Genomic DNA, 21829 nt, shown 5'->3' with positions numbered 1-21829 from the left:
GGCCGGATGGTACATTCTATCGGACGCTCCGCCCTCCCTGTATATACAGTAACATTGTTCTGTGCTGAGCTTACCTCTCCGAGCCGGATGATACATTCTATCGGACGCTCCGCCCTCCCTGTATATACAGTAACATTGTTCTGTGCTGAGCTTACCTCTCCTGGCCGGATGGTACATTCCATCGGAAGCTCAGCCCTCCCTGTATATACAGTAACATTGTTCTGTGCTGAGCTTACCTCTCCGGATGGTACATTCTATCGGACGCTCCGCCCTCCCTGTATATACAGTAACATTGTTCTGTGCTGAGCTTACCCCTCCAGGCCGGATGGTACATTCTATCGGACGCTCCGCCCTCCCTGTATATACAGTAACATTGTTCTGTGCTGAGCTTACCCCTCCGGGCCGGATGGTACATTCTATCGGACGCTCCGCCCTCCCTGTATATACAGTAACATTGTTCTGTGCTGAGCTTACCTCTCCGGGGCGGATGGTACATTCTATCGGACGCTCCGCCCTCCCTGTATATACAGTAACATTGTTCTGTGCTGAGCTTACCCCTCCAGGCCGGATGGTACATTCTATCGGACGCTCCGCCCTCCCTGTATATACAGTAACATTGTTCTGTGCTGAGCTTACCCCTCCGGGCCGGATGGTACATTCTATCGGACGCTCCGCCCTCCCTGTATATACAGTAACATTGTTCTGTGCTGAGCTTACCTCTCCGGATGGTACATTCTATCGGACGCTCCGCCCTCCCTGTATATACAGTAACATTGTTCTGTGCTGAGCTTACCTCTCCTGGCCGGATGGTACATTCTATCGGACGCTCCGCCCTCCCTGTAAATACAGTAACATTGTTCTGTGCTGAGCTTACCTCTCCAGGCCGGATGGTACATTCCATCGGACGCTCCGCCCTCCCTGTATATACAGTAACATTGTTCTGTGCTGAGCTTACCCCTCCAGGCCGGATGGTACATTCTATCGGACGCTCCGCCCTCCCTGTATATACAGTAACATTGTTCTGTGCTGAGATTACCTCTCCGGATGGTACATTCCATCGGACGCTCCGCCCTCCCTGTATATACAGTAACATTGTTCTGTGCTGAGCTTACCCCTCCAGGCCGGATGGTACATTCTATCGGACGCTCCGCCCTCCCTGTATATACAGTAACATTGTTCTGTGCTGAGCTTACCTCTCCGGGCCGGATGGTACATTCCATCGGACGCTCCGCCCTCCCTGTATATACAGTAACATTGTTCTGTGCTGAGCTTACCTCTCCGGGCCGGATGGTACATTCCATCGGACGCTCCGCCCTCCCTGTATATACAGTAACATTGTTCTGTGCTGAGCTTACCTCTCCTGGCCGGATGGTACATTCCATCGGAAGCTCAGCCCTCCCTGTATATACAGTAACATTGTTCTGTGCTGAGCTTACCTCTCCGGATGGTACATTCTATCGGACGCTCCGCCCTCCCTGTATATACAGTAACATTGTTCTGTGCTGAGCTTACCCCTCCAGGCCGGATGGTACATTCTATCGGACGCTCCGCCCTCCCTGTATATACAGTAACATTGTTCTGTGCTGAGCTTACCTCTCCGGGCCGGATGGTACATTCTATCGGACGCTCCGCCCTCCCTGTATATACAGTAACATTGTTCTGTGCTGAGCTTACCTCTCCTGGCCGGATGGTACATTCCATCGGACGCTCCGCCCTCCCTGTATATACAGTAACATTGTTCTGTGCTGAGCTTACCTCTCCGGGCCGGATGGTACATTCTATCGGACGCTCCGCCCTCCCTGTATATACAGTAACATTGTTCTGTGCTGAGCTTACCTCTCCGGGCTGGATGGTACATTCTATCGGACGCTCCGCCCTCCCTGTATATACAGTAACATTGTTCTGTGCTGAGCTTACCTCTCCGGATGGTACATTCCATCGGACGCTCCGCCCTCCCTGTATATACAGTAACATTGTTCTGTGCTGAGCTTACCCCTCCAGGCCGGATGGTACATTCCATCGGACGCTCCGCCCTCCCTGTATATACAGTAACATTGTTCTGTGCTGAGCTTACCCCTCCAGGCCGGATGGTACATTCTATCGGACGCTCCGCCCTCCCTGTATATACAGTAACATTGTTCTGTGCTGAGATTACCTCTCCGGATGGTACATTCCATCGGACGCTCCGCCCTCCCTGTATATACAGTAACATTGTTCTGTGCTGAGCTTACCCCTCCAGGCCGGATGGTACATTCTATCGGACGCTCCGCCCTCCCTGTATATACAGTAACATTGTTCTGTGCTGAGCTTACCTCTCCGGGCCGGATGGTACATTCTATCGGACGCTCCGCCCTCCCTGTATATACAGTAACATTGTTCTGTGCTGAGCTTACCTCTCCAGGCCGGATGGTACATTCTATCGGACGCTCCGCCCTCCCTGTATATACAGTAACATTGTTCTGTGCTGAGCTTACCTCTCCTGGCCGGATGGTACATTCTATCGGACGCTCCGCCCTCCCTGTAAATACAGTAACATTGTTCTGTGCTGAGCTTACCTCTCCGGGCCGGATGGTACATTCTATCGGACGCTCCGCCCTCCCTGTATATACAGTAACATTGTTCTGTGCTGAGCTTACCCCTCCAGGCCGGATGGTACATTCTATCGGACGCTCCGCCCTCCCTGTATATACAGTAACATTGTTCTGTGCTGAGCTTACCTCTCCAGGCCGGATGGTACATTCTATCGGACGCTCCTCCCTCCCTGTATATAAAGTAACATTGTTCTGTGCTGAACTTACCCCTCCAGGCCGGATGGTACATTCTATCGGACGCTCCGCCCTCCCTGTATATACAGTAACATTGTTCTGTGCTGAGCTTACCTCTCCGGGTGGTACATTCCATCGGACGCTCCGCCCTCCCTGTATATACAGTAACATTGTTCTGTGCTGAGCTTACCTCTCCAGGCCGGATGGTACATTCTATCGGACGCTCCGCCCTCCCTGTAAATACAGTAACATTGTTCTGTGCTGAGCTTACCTCTCCGGGCCGGATGGTACATTCTATCGGACGCTCCGCCCTCCCTGTATATACAGTAACATTGTTCTGTGCTGAGCTTACCTCTCCGGGCCGGATGGTACATTCTATCGGACGCTCCGCCCTCCCTGTATATACAGTAACATTGTTCTGTGCTGAGCTTACCTCTCCGGGTGGTACATTCCATCGGACGCTCCGCCCTCCCTGTATATACAGTAACATTGTTCTGTGCTGAGATTACCTCTCCGGGCCGGATGGTACATTCTATCGGAAGCTCAGCCCTCCCTGTATATACAGTAACATTGTTCTGTGCTGAGCTTACCTCTCCGGGCCGGATGGTACATTCCATCGGACGCTCCGCCCTCCCTGTATATACAGTAACATTGTTCTGTGCTGAGCTTACCTCTCCGGGCCGGATGGTACATTCCATCGGATGCTCCGCCCTCCCTGTATATACAGTAACATTGTTCTGTGCTGAGCTTACCTCTCCGGGCCGGATGGTACATTCTATCGGACGCTCCGCCTCTGGGAGGTTGGGGTACACTTCAATCATCCAGGACAGTGTGGTCCTATTGGGGTTAAATTCAGGATTCTTGTCAGGGGGGTAAAGGAGCCATCGCTGGTAAAAGAACAAGTTTCAGGGAAAATGATTAACTTTCACTTGGGAAAGAACATATATTTGTATGCACTATATAGTGATCACGTGATCAACAGAATGACAGAGACAGGAGTGGGAGGGGCCTCTGGGTCACATGTCATACCTTACGACCATATATCACCTCTGAGTATCCGGGCCCGTGCCAGTGGAAAGGGACTCCTGTTCCAGAACCTGCGAGGAGAAAGAAAAATCAGCATGTCAGCTCTCCCGGTATGTACCTGTGTCAGCGTGTCACTGTTCCGGGGTGTGCGTGTGTCAAATAGAGATGGCCCGAACCTCCGATTTTTGGTTCGCAAACTTCCGCAAACGTTGGGTTCGCGCGAACTTTCGCGAACCGCAATAGACTTCAATGGGGAGGCGAACCTTGAAAACTAGAAACACTTATGCTGACCAGAAAAGTGATGGAAAAGATGTTTCAAGGGGTCTAACACCTGGAGGGGGGCATGGCGGAGTGGGATACAGTTTCTTTATAAATGAGGAGAGATTGCACATGTCTGGAGTTACATTGCTCAATTTTTTCAGATGTAACAGTCGGAAAACCCGATTGTAATTCTTGAATCAAAAAGAAATGTAAATAATGGTATGGTGTGTGTGGTCACCTGTACGTGTTATCGGAGGAGCATATATCCCGTGCAGTGAGGTCTGACTCGGACGGTGTAAAATAGGGAGTGCCGGGCAAGCCAAATGGAAATATTTGCCTTGATCGGTAAAACGATTGCATATGATTAGAGATGGCCCGGACCTCTGATTTTAGGTTCGTGAACCGGGTTCGCAAACCTCCACAAACGTTCGTGAACTTGCAAACGTTCGCGAACCGCAATAGACTTCAATGGGGAGGCGAACCTTGAAAACTAGAAACACTTATGCTGGCCAGAAAAGTGATGGAAAAGATGTTTCAAGGGGTCTAACACCTGGAGGGGGGCATGGCGGAGTGGAATACATGCCAAAAGTCCCGGGGAAAAATCTGGATGTGACGCAAAGCAGCGTTTTAAGGGCAGAAATCACATTGAATGCTAAATTGGAGGCCTAACGTGCTTTCAAACATCTTGCATGTGTATACATCAATCAGGGAGTGTAATTAAGGTACTGCTTCACACTGACACACCAAACTCACTGTGTAACGCACCGCAAACAGCTGTTTGTGTAGTGACGGCCGTGCTGGACTGGAGCGCACCGTGGCGAGAGTGTAGGCCATGGCGGTTTTCAAGCCCATATGGTCGCCGGGCTGTGGTAGCTCAATGATAGAACAACAGTGACTGTCCAGCTGATCGAATTTGGTCTGTCCAGAATGAAGCAACGACCTTATTATCTTTGGTGTGCCACCCCCACCCAAGACACTCATATAGCTGGCGGTCATTGCTTCATTGTGATACGCATGCCCCTTCACCGCGGCAAGGTAATGATCACGAAGGGGAATTGGCACATGTACATGCCTTTTGTTTTGTTGTTGCAGCTGCAGTGCAGCCAGAAAAATTAGGCAGTCATGTACACGCACCAGAAAAATTATTAAAGCGGCCGCTGCTAGCAGCCAGCCTTAAAAATTCAGGAATCCACCTGGAGTACTGGACCCTGTTGGTGGTGGCGGAGAAGGCAGTCAAGTGGCCTGCGGGCAGAGGTGCTGTGTGGGGAGCGACTTAGTCTTGGGGCAGGCAGTCACACGGCGTGCAGGCAGAGATGCTGTGTGTGGGGACTGACTTAGTCTTGGGGCAGGCAGTAGCCCTCCGGGATCCATGCCTCATTCATTTTGATAAAGGTGAGGAACTGAACACTTTTGTGACTTAGGCGACTTCTCTTCTCAGTGACAATGCCTCCAGCTGCACTGAAGGTCCTTTCTGACAGGACACTTGAGGCAGGGCAAGACAGAAGTTGGACGGCAAATTGGGACAGCTCTGGCCACAGTTCAAGCCTGCGCACCCAGTAGTCCAAGGGTTCAACGCTGCTCACAGTGTCTACATCCACATTTAAGGCCAGGTAGTCGGCTACCTGCCGGTCCATGCATTGGTGGAGGATGGATCCGGAAGGGTTAAGGCGAGGCGTTTGACTAAAGAATGTCCGCATGTCCGACATCACCATGAGATCACTGGAGCGTCCTGTCCTTGCCTGCGTGGACATGGGAGAAGGATTATTGGCAGTGGTACCTTTATTGCGTTGTGCTGTGACATCACCCTTATACGCATTGTAAAGCATAGTTGCCAGCTTGTTCTGCAAGTGCTGCATCCTTTCTGCCTTCAGGTGAGTTGGTAACAGGCCCGCCACTTTGTGCTTATACTGAGGGTCTAGTAGTGTGGCCACCCAGTACAGCTCATTCCCCTTGAGTTTTTTTATACGGGGGTTCCTCAACAGGCTGGGCAGCATGAAAGATGCCATCTGCACAAAGTCGGATCCAGACGTACTATCCACATCCTCTTGCACTTCCTCAGTGACGTCAGGTAAGTCCTCCTCCTCCCCCCAGCAATGAACAATACCATGGGAACGTTGAGCAGCACAAGCCCCCTGCGACACCTGCTGCGGTTGTTCTTCTGCCACCGCCTCCTCCTCCTCCACAGAAACACCTTCCTCATCATCCGAGTCTAACTCCTCTTCTTCACACAAATCCTCCTCCTCCTCCCTCTGTGCTGCCGCAGGTGTTGAGGAAACATCTGGTTCTGATGAGAATTTATCCCACAACGCTTCGGGATCAAGTCGCTGATGGTGCCTTCACTGCGACTCACCAGGTTGGTCACCTTCTCAAACGGCCGTATGAGCCTGCATGCATTTCGCATCAGTGTCCAGTTGTTGGGCCAGAACATCTCCATCTCCCCAGATTGTGTCCTACTGAAATTGTAGAGGTACTGGGTGACGGCTTTCTCCTGTTCTAGCAGGCAAGAGAACATGAGGCTCAAATTCCAGAAAGTCGGGCTATCGCAAAGCAGGCGTCTCACCGGCAAGTTGTTTCTCCGCTGCATCACGGCAAAGCGTGCCATGGCCGTGTAAGACCGCCTGAAATGCCCACACAACTTTCTGGCCTGCTTCAGGACGTTTTCTAAGCCTGGGTACTTTAACACAAATCTTTGAATGACTAGATTCAGCACATGTGCCATGCAGGGTACACGTGTCAGCTTTCCCAAATTCAACACGGAAATGAGATTGCTGCCGTTGTCACACACCACGTTGCCGATGTCCACCTGGTGCGGGGTCAGCCACTGATCCACCTGTTTGTTAAGAGCAGCCAGGAGAGCTGGTCCAGTGTGACTCTCCGCTTTGAGGCAAGACATGTCTAAGATAGCGTGACACCGTCGTACCTGGCATGCAGCATAGGCCCTGGGGAGCTGGGGCTGTGTAGCTAGACAGGAGATCGCAGCACCAGTAGAGTTGAACTGCCACTCAGCCAAGGAGGAGGAGGATGACGACAGCGAAGAGGATGTAGCAGGAGGAGAGGAGGTGGCAGGAGGCCTGCCTGCAAGCCGTGGAGGTGTCAGAAGTTGGTTCGCTGCACAGCCACGTACTCCCTGCTTGCCATCAGTCACCAGGTAGACCCAATGGGCTGTGTAAGTAATCTACCTGCCCTGACCGTGCTTGGCAGACCAGGCATCCATGGTCAGATGGACCCTTGACCCAACGCTGTGTGCCAGAGATGACACCACTTGCCTCTCAACTTCACTGTACAGTTTGGGCATCGCCTTTTTAGAGAAATAATTGCGGCCTGGCATCTTCCACTGCGGTGTCCCAATGGCCACAAATTTACCGAAGGCCTCAGAGTCCACCAGCTGGTATGGTAACAGCTGGCGAGCTAACAGTTTCGCCAAGCCAGCTGTCAGACGATGGGCAAGGGGGTGACTGGCAGAAATTGGCTTCTTCCGCTCAAAGATTTCCTTCACAGACACCTGGCTGCTGCTGTGGGCAGAGGAGCAGGAACCGCTCAAGGTTAGAGGCGGAGTGGAGGAGGGTGGCTGTGAAGGTGCAAGGGAGAGAGCGGATGAAGATGCTGCACCTGAAGGAGGAAGAGTAGAAGGAGGGTGGCTTTTCTTTTGTGTGCTGCTTTTCCTCTGGTGCTCTTCCCATTGCAGTTTGTGTCTTTTCTCCTGTTGGCCTTTCCACGGCTCAATTTTTGGAGGCAGAGAGAACAGATGGCATTGCTCTGATCTATGGCAGACACATTAAACAATGTCCAAACCGCTGAGCCCCCCTGAGGTGATGTCACTATGGTGGCATCAGCAGCTGACGACATTGAAGGGCATGTTGGCTGGCTGTCCATAGGTGGCGATACATGGTGCCGGACACTGCCACCAGCTGTTTCTGACGACGAGCTCCCCCTGCTTCTTTCAGGAACTCGTCTCCTCCTACTCCTCTCTGACTCCCCCTCTGAACTGTCCCCCTGTTCATCTCCTCTATTGGGAACATACGTGGGATCCGTATCATCATCATCATAATCATCCTGCCCAGCTTCGCTTGCCTCAGACACCTCCAAAACTGCACCAACAGCAGGTACATCATCCTCCTCTGCCTCACATGTTACGTCCATAGTGTCGCCTAACTCAGACATATGAGGTGGTGTAACTTGCTTAGCGCCTTCATCTGGTTTTAACAATAATGGCTGTGCATCAGTGATTTCCCCACCAAATAACTTCTGTGAACTGTCAAATGTAGTGTATGTGGTACTTAGAGTAGCGCTGGTGGCTGCGGAAGATGAGGTGTTCTGTGTTAAATAGTCAACCACGTCCTGACAAGCTTGGGAGTTGATGGGACGTGCCTTCTTCTGAGCACTGTACTTTGGTCCAGGGCCGCACAAAATCACATCATGATGACCTCGCACAGACCTGCCGGGTGGCCTTCCTCTGGGTCTGCCTCTACCTCTGCCTCTACCTGTTTTGTCAGTTTTGTCCATATCGGGGGGAATGAAGTGAAAGGTATGCACTGACTTGACTAATACAATGTGCAGTCACACAGGTGCAGTTAACAGGTATGCACGGAGTGGTATATCACACTGCGTGCGCTCACGTAGGTAGGTGGGTGCACTGAACACAACAGGTAGGTATATGCAGTGATGGGTATAACAATGTGCACCTGTCACACACACACAGGTACCGGACAGGCACAGTGACACTGCGTGCGCTCACGTAGGTAGGTGGGTGCACTGAAGTGAACAACAGGTAGTAGGTATATGCAGTGATGGCTATTACAATGTGCACCTGTCACACACAGACAGGTACCGGACAGGCACAGTGACATTGTGTGTGCTCACGTAGGTAGGTGGGTGCACTGAAGTGAACAACAGGTAGTAGGTATATGCAGTGATGGCTATTACAATGTGCACCTGTCACACACACACAGGTACCGGACAGGCACAGTGACACTGCATGCGCTCACGTAGGTAGGTGGGTGCACTGAAGTAAACAACAGGTAGTAGGTATATGCAGTGATGGATATTACAATGTGCACCTGTCACACACAGACAGGTAGCAGACAGGCACAGTGATACTGCGTACGCTCACGTAGGTAGGTGGGTGCACTGAAGTGAACAACAGGTAGTAGGTAAGGTAAATGCAGTGATGGGTATTATAATGTGCACCTGTCACAGCAGTAATTATACCACCAAGGGGCCAAAGGCCAGCTGCGACTGACTGACAGGGCTGTATATAATGCAAGTGGGCCACACACACCCCAAAAAAAAAATAGATCACAAGAACAGGATTAGCTCTCAAAAGAGCTGCTGTGGGGTGCTATTTTAGCAATAAGAATCAGTAAGGAACAAGCTAAGAAGCCTACAAGAGCCTAACTAAGCTTTCCCTATGAGAGTCTGCACAGCAGCTCTCCCTTCTCCAATTACTGCAGGCACACAAGTGAGTGAAAAGCCTGACGCTGCCTGCCTTATATAAGGGGGGGGGGGGTGGCTCCAGGAGGGAGTGTAGCCTTTACCTCTGCCTCTACCTGTTTTGTCAGTTTTGTCCATATCGGGGGGAATGAAGTGAAAGGTATGCACTGACTTGACTAATACAATGTGCAGTCACACAGGTGCAGTTAACAGGTATGCACGGAGTGGTATATCACACTGCGTGCGCTCACGTAGGTAGGTGGGTGCACTGAACACAACAGGTAGGTATATGCAGTGATGGGTATAACAATGTGCACCTGTCACACACACACAGGTACCGGACAGGCACAGTGACACTGCGTGCGCTCACGTAGGTAGGTGGGTGCACTGAAGTGAACAACAGGTAGTAGGTATATGCAGTGATGGCTATTACAATGTGCACCTGTCACACACAGACAGGTACCGGACAGGCACAGTGACATTGTGTGTGCTCACGTAGGTAGGTGGGTGCACTGAAGTGAACAACAGGTAGTAGGTATATGCAGTACTGGGTATTACAATTTACACCTGTCACACACACACAGGTACCGGACAGGCACAGTGACACTGCATGCGCTCACGTAGGTAGGTGGGTGCACTGAAGTAAACAACAGGTAGTAGGTATATGCAGTGATGGATATTACAATGTGCACCTGTCACACACAGACAGGTAGCAGACAGGCACAGTGATACTGCGTACGCTCACGTAGGTAGGTGGGTGCACTGAAGTGAACAACAGGTAGTAGGTAAGGTATATGCAGTGATGGGTATTATGTGCACCTGTCACAGCAGTAATTATACCACCAAGGGGCCAAAGGCCAGCTGCGACTGACTGACAGGGCTGTATATAATGCAAGTGGGCCACACACACACAAAAAAAAAATAGATCACAAGAACAGAATTAGCTCTCAAAAGAGCTGCTGTGGGGTGCTATTTTAGCAATAAGAATCAGTAAGGAACAAGCTAAGAAGCCTACAAGAGCCTAACTAAGCTTTCCCTATGAGAGTCTGCACAGCAGCTCTCCCTTCTCTAATTACTGCAGGCACACAAGTGAGTGAAATAACTGACGCTGCCTGCCTTATATAAGGGGGGGGGGGGGCTCCAGGAGGGAGTGTAGTCTGATTGGCTACAATGTGCCTGCTGACTGTGATGTAGAGGGTCAAAGTTGACCCTCATGATGCACTATGGGAGCGAACAGAACTTCCGGAAAAGTTTGCGGTTCTCCGTGATCACGAACCCAGGAAGTTCGCCGGGAACCGTTCGGGCCATCTCTAGTGTCAACCTGTCACTCCAGGCTCACTATACACCAGCAGCTCTGTAACATGTATAAGCTATAGGCTCACTATACACCAGCGGCTCTGTAACATGTATAAGCTATAGGCTTGCTATACACCAGCGGCTCTGTAACATGTATAAGCTATAGGATAACTATACACCAGCAGTTCTGTAACATGTATAAGCTATAGGCTTGTTATACACCAGCAGCTCTGTAACATGTATAAGCTATAGGCTCACTATACACCAGCGGCTCTGTAACATGTATAAGCTATAGGCTCACTATACACCAGCGGCTCTGTAACATGTATAAGCTATAGGCTCGCTATACACCAGCGGCTCTGTAACATGTATAAGCTATAGGCTCGCTATACACCAGCAGCTCTGTAACATGTATAAGCTATAGGCTCACTATACACCAGCGGCTCTTTAACATGTATAAGCTATAGGATAACTATACACCAGCAGTTCTGTAACATGTATAAGCTATAGGCTTGTTATACACCAGCGGCTCTGTAACGTGTATAAGCTATAGGCTTGTTATACACCAGCGGCTCTGTAACATGTATAAGCTATAGGCTCACTATACACCAGCGGCTCTGTAAAATGTATAAGCTATAGGATCACTATACACCAGCGGCTCTGTAACATGTATAAGCTATAGGATCACTATACACTAGCGGCTCTGTAACATGTATAAGCTATAGGCTCGCTATACACCAGCGGCTCTGTAACATGTATTAGCTATAGGCTTGCTATACACCAGCGGCTCTGTAACATGTATACGCTATAGGCTTGCTATACACCAGCGGCTCTGTAACATGTATAAGCTATAGGCTCACTATACACCAGCGGCTCTGTAACATGTATAAGCTATAGGCTCACTATACACCAGCGGCTCTGTAACATGTATAAGCTATAGGCTCGCTATACACCAGCGGCTCTGTAACATGTATAAGCTATAGGCTTGCTATACACCAGCAGCTCTGTAACATGTATAAGCTATAGGCTCGCTATACACCAGCGGCTCTGTAACATGTATAAGCTATAGGCTCGCTATACACCAGCAGCTCTGTAACATGTATAAGTTATAGGCTCACTATACACCAGCAGCTCTGTAACATGTATAAGCTATAGGCTTGTTATACACCAGCAGCTCTGTAACATGTATAAGCTATAGGCTCACTATACACCAGCGGCTCTGTAACATGTATAAGTTATAGGCTCACTATACACCAGCAGCTCTGTAACATGTATAAGCTATAGGCTCACTATACACCAGCAGCTCTGTAACATGTATAAGCTATAGGCTCACTATACACCAGCGGCTCTGTAACATGTATAAGCTATAGGCTCACTATACACCAGCAGTTCTGTAACATGTATAAGCTATAGGCTTGTTATACACCAGCGGCTCTGTAACATGTATAAGCTATAGGCTTGCTATACACCAGCGGCTCTGTAACATGTATAAGCTATAGGCTCACTATACACCAGCGGCTCTGTAACATGTATAAGCTATAGGCTCGCTATACACCAGCGGCTCTGTAACATTTATAAGCTATAGGCTTGCTATACACCAGCGGCTCTGTAACATGTATAAGCTATAGGATAACTATACACCAGCAGTTCTGTAACATGTATAAGCTATAGGCTCACTATACACCAGCGGCTCTGTAACATGTATAAGCTATAGGATAACTATACACCAGTGGCTCTGTAACATGTATAAGCTATAGGCTCACCAGCGGCTCTGTAACATGTATAAGCTATAGGCTTGCTATACACCAGCGGCTCTGTAACATGTATAAGCTATAGGCTCACTATACACCAGCGGCTCTGTAACATGTATAAGCTATAGGATAACTATACACCAGCAGCTCTGTAACATGTATAAGCTATAGGCTTGCTATACACCAGTGGCCCTGTAACATGTATAAGCTATAGGCTTGCTATACACCAGCGGCTCTGTAACATGTATAAGCTATAGGATAACTATACACCAGCGGCTCTGTAACATGTATAAGCTATAGGCTTGCTATACACCAGCGGCTCTGTAACATGTATAAGCTATAGGATAACTATACACCAGCAGTTCTGTAACATGTATAAGCTATAGGCTTGTTATACACCAGCGGTTCTGTAACATGTATAAGCTATAGGCTCACTATACACCAGCGGCTCTGTAACATGTATAAGCTATAGCCTCACTATACACCAGCGGCTCTGTAACATGTATAAGCTATATGCTTGCTATACACCAGCGGCTCTGTAACATGTATAAGCTATAGGCTCACTATACACCAGCGGCTCTGTAACATGTATAAGCTATAGGCTTGCTATACACTAGTGGCTCTGTAACATGTATAAGCTATAGGCTCGCTATACACCAGCGGCTCTGTAACATGTATAAGCTATAGGCTCGCTATACACCAGCGGCTCTGTAACATGTATAAGCTATAGGCTCGCTATACACCAGCAGCTCTGTAACATGTATAAGCTATAGGCTCGCTATACACCAGCGGCTCTGTAACATGTATAAGCTATAGGCTCACTATACACCAGCGGCTCTGTAACATGTATAAGCTATAGGCTCACTATACACCAGCGGCTCTGTAACATGTATACGCTATAGGCTCACTATACACCAGCGGCTCTGTAACATGTATAAGCTATAGGCTCACTATACACCAGCGGCTCTGTAACATGTATAAGCTATAGGCTCACTATACACCAGCGGCTCTGTAACATGTATAAGCTATAGGCTTGTTATACACCAGCGGTTCTGTAACATGTATAAGCTATAGGATCACTATACACCAGCAGCCAGGTAACATGTATAAGCTATAGGCTTGTTATACACCAGCGGTTCTGGATGTAAGCCTGGATTTAGGGTTATAAAGAGATAATTGACATATTCAGTAGTGATGCATTGTGGGAAACCACAGTCACTCACTTACAGCTGAATTATCACAAATACCTTCTGTATCTGGGAGGCAGATTTGCATTTAACTTACCAGCAATGCCAAAGCTATACGCCCCAGTGGTGCCGGGTAGCTTGAATGGGGGCGGGACATATCTCTGGAACAGCGACGCCCACTCCGTGTAGTTATTATCACCAAAGAAGTAGAGAGTATCTGTTGGAGGAGAGCGGCTCAGTTACTATCAGCTCATAATATTCACAGGAGGAATGGGAGGAGCCAGATATTACAGCCACGTGAGGAATGGGAGGAGCCAGATATTACAGCTGCAATATTCACATGAGGAATGGGAGGAGCCAGATATTACAGCTACAATATACACATGAGGAATGGGAGAAACCAGATATTACAGCTACAATATACACATGAGGAATGGGAGGAGCCAGATATTACAGCCACATGAGGAATGGGAGGAGCCAGATATCACAGCTACCATATACACATGAAGAATGGGAGGAGCCAGATATTACAGCCACACTATACACATGAAGAATGGGAGGAGCCAGATATTACAGCCACACTATACACATGAGGAATGGGAGGAGCCAGATATTACAGCCACATGAGGAATGGGAGGAGCCAGATATTACAGCTACGATATACACATGACGAATGGGAGGAGCCAGATATTACAGCCACACTATACACATGAAGAATGGGAGGAGCCAGATATTACAGCCACACTATACACATGAAGAATGGGAGGAGCCAGATATTACAGCCACACTATACACTTGAGGAATGGAAGGAGCCAGATATTACAGCCACATGAGGAATGGGAGGAGCCAGATATTACAGCTACACTATACACATGAAGAATGGGAGGAGCCAGATATTACAGCCACACTATATACATGAGGAATGGGAGGAGCCAGATATTACAGCCACACTATACACATGAAGAATGGGAGGAGCCAGATATTACAGCCACAAGAGGAATGGGAGGAGCCAGATATTACAGCTACGATATACACATGAAGAATGGGAAGAGCCAGATATTACAGCTACACTATACACATGAAGAATGGGAGGAGCCAGATATTACAGCCACACTATATACATGAGGAATGAGAGGAGCCAGATATTACAGCCACACTATACACATGAAGAATGGGAGGAGCCAGATATTACAGCCACACTATACACATGAGGAATGGGAGGAGCCAGATATTACAGCCACACTATACACATGAAGAATGGGAGGAGCCAGATATTACAGCCACACTATACACATGAGGAATGGGAGGAGCCAGATATTACAGCCACACTATACACATGAAGAATGGGAGGAGCCAGATATTACAGCCACACTATACACATGAAGAATGGGAGGAGCCAGATATTACAGCCACATTATACACATGAGGAATGGGAGGAGCCAGATATTACAGCCACACTATACACATGAAGAATGGGAGGAGCCAGATATTACAGCCACACTATACACATGAAGAATGGGAGGAGCCAGATATTACAGCTACGATATACACATGAGGAATGGGAGGAGCCAGATATTACAGCCACACTATACACATGAAGAATGGGAGGAGCCAGATATTACAGCCACACTATACACATGAAGAATGGGAGGAGCCAGATATTACAGCCACATTATACACATGGGGAATGGGAGGAGCCAGATATTACAGCCACACTATACACATGAAGAATGGGAGGAGCCAGATATTACAGCCACACTATACACATGAAGAATGGGAGGAGCCAGATATTACAGCCACATTATACACATGGGGAATGGGAGGAGCCAGTTATTACAGCCACACTATACACATGAAGAATGGGAGGAGCCAGATATTACAGCCACACTATACACATGAAGAATGGGAGGAGCCAGATATTACAGCCACACTATACACATGAAGAATGGGAGGAGCCAGATATTACAGCCACACTATACACATGAGGAATGGGAGGAGCCAGATATTACAGCCACACTATACACATGAAGAATGAGAGGAGCCAGATATTACAGCCACACTATACACATGAAGAATGGGAGGAGCCAGATATTACAGCCACACTATACACATGAAGAATGAGAGGAGCCAGATATTACAGCCACACTATACACATGAAGAATGGGAGAGGCCAGATATTACAGCCACACTATACACATGAAGAATGGGAGGAGCCAGATATTACAGCCACACTATACACATGAGGAATGGGAGGAGCCAGATATTACAGCCACACTATACACATGAGGAATGGGAGGAGCCAGATATTACAGCCACACTATACACATGAGGAATGGGAGGAGCCAGATATTACAGGTACGATATACACATGAAGAATGGGAGGAGCCAGATATTACAGCCACACTATACACATGAGGAATGGGAGGAGCCAGATATTACAGCCACACTATACACATGAGGAATGGGAGGAGCCAGATATTACAGGTACGATATACACATGAAGAATGGGAGGAGCCAGATATTACAGCCACACTATACACATGAAGAATGGGAGGAGCCAGATATTACAGCCACATGAGGAATGGGAGGAGCCAGATATTACAGCCACACTATACACATGAAGAATGGGAGGAGCCAGATATTACAGCCACACTATACACATGAAGAATGAGAGGAGCCAGATATTACAGCCACACTATACACATGAGGAATGGGAGGAGCCAGATATTACAGCCACACTATACACATGAGGAATGGGAGGAGCCAGATATTACAGCCACACTATACACATGAAGAATGGGAGGAGCCAGATATTACAGGTACGATATACACATGAAGAATGAGAGGAGCCAGATATTACAGCCACATGAGGAATGGGAGGAGCCAGATATTACAGCCACATGAGGAATGGGAGGAGCCAGATATTACAGCCACATGAGGAATGGGAGGAGCCAGATATTACAGCCACACTATACACATGAAGAATGGGAGGAGCCAGATATTACAGCCACACTATACACATGAGGAATGGGAGGAGCCAGATATTACAGCCACACTATACACATGAAGAATGGGAGGAGCCAGATATTACAGCCACACTATACACATGAGGAATGGGAGGAGCCAGATATTACAGCCACATGAGGAATGGGAGGAGCCAGATATTACAGCCACACTATACACATGAAGAATGGGAGGAGCCAGATATCACAGCCACACTATACACATGAGGAATGGGAGGAGCCAGATATTACAGCCACACTATACACATGAAGAATGGGAGGAGCCAGATATTACAGGTACGATATACACATGAGGAATGGGAGGAGCCAGATATTACAGCCACACTATACACATGAGGAATGGGAGGAGCCAGATATTACAGCTACACTATACACATGAAGAATGGGAGGAGCCAGATATCACAGCCACACTATACACATGAGGAATGGGAGGAGCCAGATATTACAGCCACACTATACACATGAAGAATGGGAGGAGCCAGATATTACAGGTACGATATACACATGAGGAATGGGAGGAGCCAGATATTACAGCCACACTATACACATGAAGAATGGGAGGAGCCAGATATTACAGCCACACTATACACATGAAGAATGGGAGAGGCCAGATATTACAGCCACACTATACACATGAAGAATGGGAGGAGCCAGATATTACAGCCACACTATACACATGAAGAATGGGAGGAGCCAGATATTACAGCCACACTATACACATGAGGAATGGGAGGAGCCAGATATTACAGCCACACTATACACATGAAGAATGGGAGGAGCCAGATATTACAGCCACACTATACACATGAAGAATGGGAGGAGCCAGATATTACAGCCACACTATACACATGAAGAATGAGAGGAGCCAGATATTACAGCCACATGAAGAATGAGAGGAGCCAGATATTACAGCCACACTATACACATGAGGAATGGGAGGAGTCAGATATTACAGCCACACTATACACATGAGGAATGGGAGGAGCCAGATATTACAGCCACATAAGGAATGGGAGGAGCCAGATATTACAGCCACACTATACACATGAAGAATGGAAGGAGCCAGATATCACAGCCACACTATACACATGAGGAATGGGAGGAGCCAGATATCACAGCCACACTATACACATGAAGAATGGGAGGAGCCAGATATTACAGTCACAATATACACATGAGGAATGGGAGGAGCCAGATATCACAGCCACACTATACACATGAAGAATGGGAGGAGCCAGATATTACAGCCACAATATACACATGAGGAATGGGAGGAGCCAGATATTACAGCCACATGAGGAATGGGAGGAGCCAGATATCACAGCCACATGAAGAATGAGAGGAGCCAGATATTACAGCCACACTATACACATGAAGAATGAGAGGAGCCAGATATTACAGCCACACTATACACATGAAGAATGGGAGGAGCCAGATATTACAGCCACACTATACACATGAGGAATGGGAGGAGCCAGATATTACAGGTACGATATACACATGAAGAATGGGAGGAGCCAGATATTACAGCCACACTATACACATGAAGAATGGGAGGAGCCAGATATTACAGCCACACTATACACATGAGGAATGGGAGGAGCCAGATATTACAGCCACACTATACACATGAGGAATGGGAGGAGCCAGATATTACAGGTACGATATACACATGAAGAATGGGAGGAGCCAGATATTACAGCCACACTATACACATGAAGAATGGGAGGAGCCAGATATTACAGCCACACTATACACATGAAGAATGAGAGGAGCCAGATATTACAGCCACACTATACACATGAGGAATGGGAGGAGCCAGATATTACAGCCACATTATACACATGGGGAATGGGAGGAGCCAGATATTACAGCCACACTATACACATGAAGAATGAGAGGAGCCAGATATTACAGCCACACTATACACATGAGGAATGGGAGGAGCCAGATATTACAGCCACACTATACACATGAAGAATGGGAGGAGCCAGATATTACAGCCACACTATACACATGAGGAATGGGAGGAGCCAGATATTACAGCCACACTATACACATGAAGAATGGGAGGAGCCAGATATTACAGCCACACTATACACATGAAGAATGAGAGGAGCCAGATATTACAGCCACACTATACACATGAAGAATGGGAGGAGCCAGATATTACAGCCACATGAGGAATGGGAGGAGCCAGATATCACAGCCACATGAGGAATGGGAGGAGCCAGATATCACAGCCACACTATACACATGAAGAATGGGAGGAACCAGATATTACAGCCACACTATACACATGAAGAATGGGAGGAGCCAGATATCACAGCTACGATATACACATGAAGAATGGGAGGAGCCAGATATTACAGCCACACTATACACATGAAGAATGGGAGGAGCCAGATATTACAGCCACAATATACACATGAGGAATGGGAGGAGCCAGATATTACAGCCACATGAGGAATGGGAGGAGCCAGATATCACAGCCACACTATACACATGAAGAATGGGAGGAGCCAGATATTACAGCCACACTATACACATGAAGAATGGGAGGAGCCAGATATTACAGCCACACTATACACATGAAGAATGGGAGGAGCCAGATATTACAGCCACACTATACACATGAAGAATGGGAGGAGCCAGATATCACAGCTACGATATACACATGAAGAATGGGAGGAGCCAGATATTACAGCCACACTATACACATGAAGAATGGGAGGAGCCAGATATCACAGCTACGATATACACATGAAGAATGGGAGGAGCCAGATATTACAGCCACATTATACACATGAAGAATGGGAGGAGCCAGATATTACAGCCACACTATACACATGAAGAATGGGAGGAGCCAGATATTACAGCCACACTATACACATGAAGAATGGGAGGAGCCAGATATCACAGCTACGATATACACATGAAGAATGGGAGGAGCCAGATATTACAGCCACACTATACACATGAAGAATGGGAGGAGCCAGATATTACAGCCACAATATACACATGAGAAATGGGAGGAGCCAGATATTACAGCCACATGAGGAATGGGAGGAGCCAGATATCACAGCCACACTATACACATGAAGAATGGGAGGAGCCAGATATTACAGCCACACTATACACATGAGGAATGGGAGGAGCCAGATATTACAGGTACGATATACACATGAAGAATGAGAGGAGCCAGATATTACAGCCACACTATACACATGAAGAATGGGAGGAGCCAGATATTACAGCCACACTATACACATGAAGAATGGGAGGAGCCAGATATCACAGCTACGATATACACATGAAGAATGGGAGGAGCCAGATATTACAGCCACACTATACACATGAGGAATGGGAGGAGCCAGATATCACAGCCACACTATACACATGAAGAATGGGAGGAGCCAGATATTACAGCCACACTATACACATGAAGAATGGGAGGAGCCAGATATTACAGCCACACTATACACATGAAGAATGGGAGGAGCCAGATATCACAGCTACGATATACACATGAAGAATGGGAGGAGCCAGATATTACAGCCACACTATACACATGAAGAATGGGAGGAGCCAGATATTACAGCCACAATATACACATGAGGAATGGGAGGAGCCAGATATCACAGCCACACTATACACATGAAGAATGGGAGGAGCCAGATATTACAGCCACACTATATACACATGAGGAATGGGAGGAGCCAGATATTACAGGTACGATATACACATGAAGAATGAGAGGAGCCAGATATTACAGCCACACTATACACATGAAGAATGGGAGGAGCCAGATATTACAGCCACACTATACACATGAAGAATGGGAGGAGCCAGATATCACAGCTACGATACACACATGAAGAATGGGAGGAGCCAGATATTACAGCCACACTATACACATGAAGAATGGGAGGAGCCAGATATTACAGCCACAATATACACATGAGGAATGGGAGGAGCCAGATATTACAGCCACATGAGGAATGGGAGGAGCCAGATATCACAGCCACACTATACACATGAAGAATGGGAGGAGCCAGATATTACAGCCACACTATACACATGAAGAATGGGAGGAGCCAGATATTACAGCCACACTATACACATGAAGAATGAGAGGAGCCAGATATTACAGCCACACTATACACATGAGGAATGGGAGGAGCCAGATATTACAGCCACATGAGGAATGGGAGGAGCCAGATATCACAGCTACCATATACACATGAAGAATGGGAGGAGCCAGATATTACAGGTACGATATACACATGAAGAATGGGAGGAGCCAGATATTACAGCTACGATATACACATGAAGAATGGGAGGAGCCAGATATTACAGCCACACTATACACATGAAGAATGAGAGGAGCCAGATATTACAGCCACACTATACACATGAGGAATGGGAGGAGCCAGATATTACAGCCACAATATACACATGAGGAATGGGAGGAGCCAGATATTACAGCCACACTATACACATGAGGAATGGGAGGAGCCAGATATTACAGCCACACTATACACATGAGGAATGGGAGGAGCCAGATATTACAGCCACATAAGGAATGGGAGGAGCCAGATATTACAGCCACACTATACACATGAAGAATGGGAGGAGCCAGATATCACAGCTACGATATACACATGAAGAATGGGAGGAGCCAGATATTACAGCCACACTATACACATGAGGAATGGGAGGAGCCAGATATTACAGCCACATGAGGAATGGGAGGAGCCAGATATTACAGCTACGATATACACATGAAGAATGAGAGGAGCCAGATATTACAGCCACACTATACACATGAAGAATGGGAGGAGCCAGATATTACAGCCACAATATACACATGAGGAATGGGAGGGGCCAGATATTACAGCCACATGAGGAATGGGAGGAGCCAGATATCACAGCTACCATATACACATGAAGAATGGGAGGAGCCAGATATTACAGCCACACTATACACATGAAGAATGGGAGGAGCCAGATATTACAGCCACAATATACACATGAGGAATGGGAGGAGCCAGATATTACAGCCACATGAGGAATGGGAGGAGCCAGAT

General features: G+C 47.8%; 1 protein-coding gene across 3 annotated transcripts in view; it reads right to left on the bottom strand.

The window, feature by feature from the left end:
* The window catches only part of JMJD8 (jumonji domain containing 8), a 93582-nt gene that overhangs the window by 17354 nt on the left and 54399 nt on the right, over positions 1–21829 (bottom strand). For 2 of the 3 annotated variants that reach the window (XM_068246403.1, XM_068246404.1), the window contains exons 6-8: positions 13814–13933; positions 3795–3862; positions 3518–3652 (exon numbers count right to left, since the gene is read on the bottom strand). In XM_068246403.1, coding sequence (XP_068102504.1) covers positions 3518–3652; positions 3795–3862; positions 13814–13933 — 323 coding nt within the window. The remainder of the gene's footprint in view (positions 1–3517; positions 3653–3794; positions 3863–13813; positions 13934–21829) is intronic. The other variant, XR_011022911.1, reaches the window with a different exon arrangement.

This window comes from Hyperolius riggenbachi, chromosome 7 (genome assembly GCF_040937935.1).
Source record: "Hyperolius riggenbachi isolate aHypRig1 chromosome 7, aHypRig1.pri, whole genome shotgun sequence".
Lineage (NCBI taxonomy): Eukaryota > Metazoa > Chordata > Amphibia > Anura > Hyperoliidae > Hyperolius > Hyperolius riggenbachi.
Note: the sequence above shows the minus strand (reverse complement) of the source record. Positions and strands in the feature narration are given on the sequence as shown.